The 7,914-nt window shown below is 46.6% G+C and overlaps 1 protein-coding gene across 1 annotated transcript in view; it reads right to left on the bottom strand.

The window, feature by feature from the left end:
- Positions 1-5,550, bottom strand: part of SLC30A4 (solute carrier family 30 member 4) — a 46,963-nt gene extending 41,413 nt beyond the window's left edge. The window contains exons 1-2 of the mRNA XM_017872761.1: positions 5,363-5,550; positions 4,720-5,224 (exon numbers count right to left, since the gene is read on the bottom strand). Of these exons, the coding sequence (XP_017728250.1) occupies positions 4,720-5,110 (391 nt within the window). The 5' untranslated portion in view covers positions 5,111-5,224; positions 5,363-5,550. The remainder of the gene's footprint in view (positions 1-4,719; positions 5,225-5,362) is intronic.
- Between the last annotated feature and the right edge of the window lie 2,364 nt (positions 5,551-7,914).

Below are 7,914 nucleotides of genomic sequence, written 5' to 3'. Positions count from 1 at the left end.
TTTTTTTGAGATGGAGTCTCGCTCTGTGGCCCAGGCTGGAGTGCAGTGGCCAGATCTCAGCTCACTGCAAGCTCCACCTCCCGGGTTTACACCATTCTCCTGCCTCGGCCTCCTGAGTAGCTGGGACTACAGGAGCCCACCACCTCGCCCGGCTAGTTTTTTGTATTTTTTAGTAGAGACGGGGTTTCACCATGTTAGTCAGGGTGGTCTCGATCTCCTGATCCGCCCGCCTTGGCCTCCCAAAGTGCTGGGATTACAGGCTTGAGCCACCACGCCCGGCCAATACTCTCTTTTATATATAAAAAAAAAAATTTGGAACACCTTTTCCCTCTGCCTGACTTCTAAAGTTGGGAGTTCCTAGAGACTTGAGCCCTCTAGGTAATTTTACCTATTCCTACGGCATTGTATACGTATCTCTCTCTACCTTGACCTCTCTCCTAACCACTCATATTCTTGCTTCCAAGAATATATACTCCAGTCCATTCTTTTTTTTTTTTTTTTTTGAGACGGAGTTTTGCTCTTGTTGCCCAGGCAGGAGTGCAATGACACAATCTCAGCTCACTGCAACCTCCGCCTCCCAGGTTCAAGTGATTCTCCTGCCTCAGCCTCCCGAGTAGCTGGGATTAAAGGCATGTGCCACTGTGCCTGGCTAATTTTGTATTTTTAGTAGAGATGGGGTTTCGCCATGTTGGTCAGGCTGGTCTCAAACTCCCGATCCATTCTTCATGTAACAGCCAGAGTAATCTTTCAAAAAAGGTAAATCCCATCTTGTTACTCTCCTGCTTAAAACCTTATCTGGTTTTCCACTGCACTTAAAATAAAAACTACACTCATTTAACATGGCCTACCAGGACCTGCCTGATCTCTTCCTCCTGCCTCTTTCCCTCATGGTTACACACTGAAACCAAACTGGCCTTCTTTCTAATTCCTTTTGAAGAATTGAAGGCTTTAGGACCTTGGTACATGCTGTTCTCTTGTCTTGGAAAACTCCTTCACTCTGTTTGGGTAACTCCTACTATTCTTTTTTTTGGCTTAAATGTACCTGGTCCATGCACAAACTATGTCCTACTGGTTACTACATCTTTATAGTACCTTGTTCTTTTTCTTCCTAGCACTTAGGACCATCTAAATTTTAAATTTACTTACGTGTTTAATGTTTGTCTCTTCCATTAGATTCTCCAGATAGTAGGGATCATAATAGTTTTGTTCTCCATTGTATATTCAGAACATGCAGCACAGTGCCTGGCACATAGTGTACGTACTCAAAATATACTTCCAAAGAGAAGAAAAGAATGGACCTTGACCAAGGTCTCAAAGCAAGTTAAGTGGTAAAGCCAACCAAGTCTATCTCAGATCATTAAATTACTTCTTTTTTTTCCCTGCTTTTTGAGACAGAGTCTCACTCTGTCACCTGGGGTGGAGTACAGTAGCCGGATCTCAGCTCACTGCAACCTCCGCCCCCTGGGCTCAACCGATCCTGCCACCTCAGCCTCTAGAGGAGCTAGGACACAGACACACACCGCCAGGTCAGGCTAAGTTTTTGTATTTTTTGGTAGAGAGGGGGTTTCATCATGTTGCCCAGGCTGGCATCTTGAACTCCTGAGCTCAAGGGATCCTCAGCCTCCCAAAGTGCTGGGATTACAGGCATGAGCCACCGCACCCAGCCAAATTGCTTCTTTTTTTATTACTCCATACTTCCTATATGAGATACTTCCTACACCTGGCCAAATTGCTTCATTTTAAAAAATTATTTCATTTAATGTAGTCTCACTCTGTTGCCCAGGATGGAGTACAGTGGCATGATCTCAGCTCACTGCAACCTCTGCCTCCCGGGTCAAAGCGATTTCCAGCTAATTTTTGTATTTTTAGTACAGACGGGGTTTCACCATGTTGGCCAGGCTGCTCTCGAACTCCTGACCTCAAGTGATCCGCTCGCCTTGGCCTCCCAAAAGTGTTAGGATTTCAGGTGTGAACGACCATGCCTGGCCAAATTGCTTCATTTTTTATTTCTCCATACTTCCTACATAAGATGCTTTATTTCTTTTTCTTTCTTTCTTTTTTTGAGACAGAGTCCCATTTTGTTGCCCAGGCTGGAGTGCAGTGGTGTAATCTTGGCTCACTGCAACCTCCACCTCCCAGGTTCAAGCGATTCTTGTGTCTCAGCCTCCCCAGTAGCTGGTACTACGGGCACGCCGTGATGCCTGGCTAATTTTTTTGCATTTTTAGTAGAGATGGGGTTTCACCATGTTGGCCAGGCTGCTTTCCTCCTAACCTCAAGTGATCTGCCTGCCTTGAAGATGCTTTATTTACAAGCGCTTCGGACACACTTTAATAAATGCTCTATTGTATACAATTGAATTCCATATAACATTCTGAATAATATTGTTAATGCTTACCCTAAGTACTACTATCATCTCTGTATTGTTTAACAAAATATTTCCACATTTGAGAATAAAGTCAGTATTTGAAAGGAAATACGTATTGTGGCTTTCATAAAACAACATTTACCAAATAACAAATTTCAGAAGTGAGAAGTCAAGACAATTATATCTTAATGATTTTTACTTAGGTGAAATAAACTCTGAATTATTAATCATTTTAAGGGGGGATGCTGTGATTAATGTTATTTAACTTCAAATATTCAATGTTAACTTCAAAAATCATTAAACCTGAATGACTTGATATTCTAGTTGTGTTAGTTTGGGCAAGTCACCGAATCTTAGTCTGCTGAGACCATGGTGCTTCATCTGGGGCACAGTTTCACTCCTGTCTTTTAATTTCTTTACAGCTTAAGCATTTATAATTATCTAACAGAATAAAAATTAATTAATTCAACAAGCTTATTGAGTATCTACTTTGTGCCAGTCACTGTTCTAGGTACTAGGAGTTCAGTCTGTATTTCAGTGGAAACAGACAGGTAACACTAAATGAGTAAATAAATAAGATATCTCAGATGCTGAGGACTTTGAAAGTTGGAGAGGGAACAGGGGACAAAAGGGATTTACTTTAGTCAGTCAGAAAAGGTCTCTCAAAGGTGTTTTTTTGTTTGTTTTCGTTTTGTTTTGTTTTTTTTTTGAGACAGTCTTATTCTGTTGCTCATGCTCGACTCACCACAACTTCCGCCTCCCGGGTTCAAGCCATTCTAATGCTTTAGCCTCCCGAGTAGCTGGGATTACAGGTGCCACGTCCAGCTCATTTTTTTTTTTTTAGTAGAGACAAGGTTTTACCATCTTGGCCAGGGTGGTCTCAAACTCCTGACCTCAGGTGATCCACCTACCTCGGCCTCCCAAAGTGCTGGGATTAAAGGCATGAGCCACCGCACTCAGCCGGGGTGTCTTTTTTAATAAGACAAGAATGAGAAGAAACTGGCCAAGAAAAGATTTGGGAAAGGTAGTCTATGTAAAGCAGTGTTTTTCAAACTAAGGCCCTGACCTACTGCAGTGGACACATGAAATCCATTTAGTGAGCTGGGACCACAACTGAAAAACTATTTGTATACATCACACGAAGGAAAACTTTTGTCTCAGTTATACGTACATTATACACATGTGACCTGTGTGTATTCTCATACATATGAAAGCATGCATGCCTAAATAAGTCACAGTATGAAGTGTATTTCTTACTATAGTGAGGTCAAAAAATGCTTGAAAGCCACTGAGATAAAAGGACCAGCCACTTTGAACGCCTTAGAGGCAAAAAGAGCTTTGGAGCTGGAGAAGGAAAAAGAAGACCAGCATGGCTGAAGTGAGCCCTGGGGAGGAGTGTTATGAGAGGAGGTAGGAAATGCATGTAATTTTTCCTATATAGAACCCTACAGTCAAGCTTCTTAAATCTGGACTGCCACCTGTTTTTGTCATGGTTCATCATTAAGAGATAACATGTGAGAATCATCTCCCTGCTTTAACGTCACTTTGTAAACTGTCACTGAAAAGTTAGTAGTTATACCGATGTGACTGAAAATAACCTAAATTAAGAATGTATCTTATATTGAGAATGGATTGTTCGTATAATTAAAAAATGAACAAGAAAACAGGCTCATAGAAATCTTGCGGAGTCCTCTGGTTCATTTCAGGCCCTCCTTATAATGCAAAATTTTCACGTTAGTTGGTAATTAATTTTGCAAATCTCTTGGCTATAAATACAAAAGGAAAGAGCATAAAAGAAACCACTTAGGTCAAATGTAGAGAAAAAAATGCTGGGACTGTAGATGTGGCTCTTCCATTAACTCCCTAAGTGGCCCTCACGACTTATTTCACCGGTTTGAGTCCTGGAAACCCTTACACGTTTTAAAAAAAAAAAAAAAAAAGGAGGTGGAGTATGTGTTCAGTAAGGTCCCTTCATACTGTAAAATTCTATGATACTAAGTAATTTACGATCATTTACTATTTTAAACGTTGCGAAAATTAACCTGGTATTTTACCAGAACTTTGTAAAAAGAGGAAGTTACATGACATACAATGAAGATAACGTCCTTAACTTTACGGTGGATGACAGTGTTTGAAGAACTAGAAGATAAAGTCAAAGTTATCTCGGGGAGTTTATGTTGTACTTAGATTGAGCTGCACTTTGGAACCGTGTGGCCTTTTCACATGAGATCAATGTCTTGATAAATGCAAACTTCCTGAAAAGATGGGTTAAACCTCAAAGCCTGTGTAACTACAGCTTGACAAAGACTCTCGAGGAAAGGTAAACGGAAAGTGAGTTGGCAACACAACTCACCTACAAGTTCTCCAATCATGAAAAGCAAGTAAAGAACGGCAGCAATGGTCAACCTGGTTTTCACCTTTCTCTGCTTCAGTATCTCTCTCTGTTTGCTGCAGTTGTCACAGGAGTCTACCTTCAAACTCAGCTGACTGTTGGTCAAAGGTAAGTCTTGGTCCAGTAAGGAGTCATCGTCGGCCTGGAGGGTCGCGTGCGCCCCGTTAAGAGGCCTTTCCGGGGCTTCGGAACCGTCATCGGCCACCACAACTCGAAGTTTGTTGAATCGAGAAAGCCCCTCGTCCCCCGCCTCATCCGAGAAGTCAAAGGCGCTGGTGTCATTTAAAAACAGCGGTGCATCATCCTTCCTCAGCAGAGATTTGAGGCGCTTCCACGCGCCAGAGCCGGCCATGGCAGAGGCTGAGCGGCCGCGGTGCGGAACGGCTTGGGGGAGGCGGCCGGCCGGCGGCGCCTACTTCACCGGAGCGCCAGTTCTCGAGGGCAGTGCCGCGCGTCCCTCCCCATCCTGTGGAAAACGAAACACGTTATAAATTAAAGGCGCCCAACCCTGTCCTCAAGTTCCGAAGCCGCTGGCGGCGGGTCGCAGGGCCGGCCCCGAGGCTCCGCCAGGGCTCCGCGAGGGGGCGGCACATCTATTTAATACCTGGGGCGCTGCCGCGGGGCCGCAGCTCATCTCCCCGCCCCCCGCCGGCTCAGCGAGGCCGGCTCGCGCTGCTCCACCCGGAGAGCGGGTGTAGCTGCCTCGCGTCCGCCGCGCCAGCCGCTGAAGGCTGGCTCCCACGGTCTGACAGCGCTTCCTGGCAGACGCCCACAGCCGCGCTCTCCCCGCCTTGCGCGGAGCCACGCCGCGTGGCCGCCGGGCGCAGTCGCGCGAGGGAGGGGTCGGCGCCAGGACACGCAGCCTGGCGCGCAGGGCCTGGGGCGCCCGCGAGGAGCGGGGCGCGCGGCCCGGCCCGACCCGCCCCGCCCCTCGCCCCGAGGCTGGCTTAGGGGCCCACGCGCCGCCTCCGCCCAGGGATCACTCACTGGCGAAGTAAGGGGACTCCGGCCGGCCCCTTCCACCTCCCCACGGTGGGAGGCAAGTGCGGTCGGAGGGTCACGCGGGGGGCTGGGGCTGCTAGGAGTTCCCTTCACCAAAAGTGGGTCTCAGGATTCTCGGGTCGGGATCTGGGTTGCGGGTGCTGGGCAGAAGACAAACCCAGCACTTTTCGTGCTAACTGGAAAGGCAAGCAGCTTTTCTCTCCTCGAATTGCTTGTCTCTGGCAAATTGGCAACATTTGCTGCAGTCAACTGGAGAGGGCAAGGCTGTCGTCGTCAGCAGTTCTGTGTCCTACTGTTTTTCAGCAAATATGTATTGTCCTCTTTGTGGTCTCTGCCATGTTCCTTTTTCCTTCAGGGTATTTACGATATGGACTAAACCCAAGCACAGAAAATCTAGCACAGGCATACCTCGGAGATATTGCGAATTTGGTTCCAGACCACCGCAATATGGCAATAAAGTGAGGTCTCACAAATGTTTCATGTCCCAGTGCAAATACAATCATGTTTATAATGTAGTCTATTAAGTGTGTTATGTCTAAAACAATGGGCGTACCTTAATTTAAAATATTGGGAGAGAGGGAGGAAAAAGTATATATACTTTGGTTAATTGCTCTGAGGAAGGAGGGTCGCTTGAGCCCAAAAGTTCGAGATTACAATGAGCTGTGATTGTGCCTCTGCACCCCAGCCTGGCGGCAGAGTGAGACCCTGTCTCTAAAAATGACTGCTAAAAAATGCTAACAATCGGCTGGGCATGGTGGCTCACGCCTGTAATCCCGACCCTTTGGGAGGCTGAGGCAGGCAGATCACCTGAGGTCAGGAGTTCAAGACCAGCCTGACCAACATGGAGAAACCCCATCTCTACTAAAAATACAAAATTAGCCGGGAGTGGCGGCGCATGCCTGTAATCCCAGCTACTAGGGAGACTGAGGCAAAAGAATCACGTGAACCCGGGTGGCGAAGGTTATGGTGAGCCGAGATCACGCCATTGCACGCCAGTCTGGGCAACAAGAGCAAAACTCCATCTAAAAAAGAAAAAGAAAAAGTGCTAGCAATCATCTAGGCCTTTAGCAAGTCATTTTCTTTGCTAGTGGAGGGTCTTTGCTCCATGTTGATGGCTGCTGACCGATATGGATGGTGGCTGCTGAAGGTTGGGATGGCTGTGGCAATTGCTTTAATAAGACAAGAATGACATTTGCTACATCTGTTGACTCCCTGTTTTCATGAAAGAGTTCTTGGCCGGGCGCGGTGGCTCAAGCCTGTAATCCCAGCACTTTGGGAGGCCGAGACGGGCGGATCACGAGGTCAGGAGATCGAGACCATCCTGGCTAAGACGGTGAAACCCCGTCTCTACTAAAAAATACAAAAAAAAACTAGCCGGGCGAGGTGGCGGGCGCCTGTAGTCCCAGCTACTCGGGAGGCTGAGGCAGGAGAATGGTGCAAACCTGGGAGGCGGAGCTTGCAGTGAGCTGGGATCCGGCCACTGCGCTCCATCCTGGGTGACAGAGCCAGACTCCGTCTCAAAAAAAAAAAAAAAAAAAGAAAAGAAAGAGTTCTTGATGGCGTGTGATGCTGGTTAATAATATTTCACCCACAGTGGACTGTTATGCCCAGACCGTTTGTTCCCCAAAGAAGACCACCAGAGTCCAGAGTCAAAGCCAAGCAGCAAGGATCTTTACTGCAAGTTCAAACTTGGTCCCTCCGTTCCACAACATACAAGAGGGGCCCCGAACGATGCATGTGCCCGCTTTTTATAGCCCGATGTATACAGGATATGTAAGGTTACAGAGGAACAAAGGAATTCTTTTGGTCGCAGCATCACAAGGTTAATATTTTAAGTTATACATTTAACAGTTTTCTATTTGTTCCCGCGCATTTAGTAAAACTACAAACGGTTGTGACCTTATCGGGGGCTCTCTAGGTGGTGTTTCTGAGATATATGGGGGCATGTGTTTGTATTGGGCTCAGGAAGTTGGGACAAATAGAGGAATGTGTTTGTACTGGGCCCAGGACTGAGATATATGGCAGACACCGGTAATTAGAACAGAACAGAGCAGGACAGGGACTTTCACAACGCTTGTCCTTACAACGTCTGGAATCTATAGATAACCTAATCGGTTAGGTCCGGGGTCGATCTTTAACTAGGCTCAGGGCGCC

Source organism: Rhinopithecus bieti, unplaced genomic scaffold, assembly GCF_001698545.2.
Source record: "Rhinopithecus bieti isolate Rb0 unplaced genomic scaffold, ASM169854v2 scaffold_6945, whole genome shotgun sequence".
Taxonomy (NCBI): domain Eukaryota; kingdom Metazoa; phylum Chordata; class Mammalia; order Primates; family Cercopithecidae; genus Rhinopithecus; species Rhinopithecus bieti.
The sequence above is the reverse complement of the archived record's forward strand: the minus strand, read 5'-3'. Positions and strand labels throughout refer to the sequence as shown.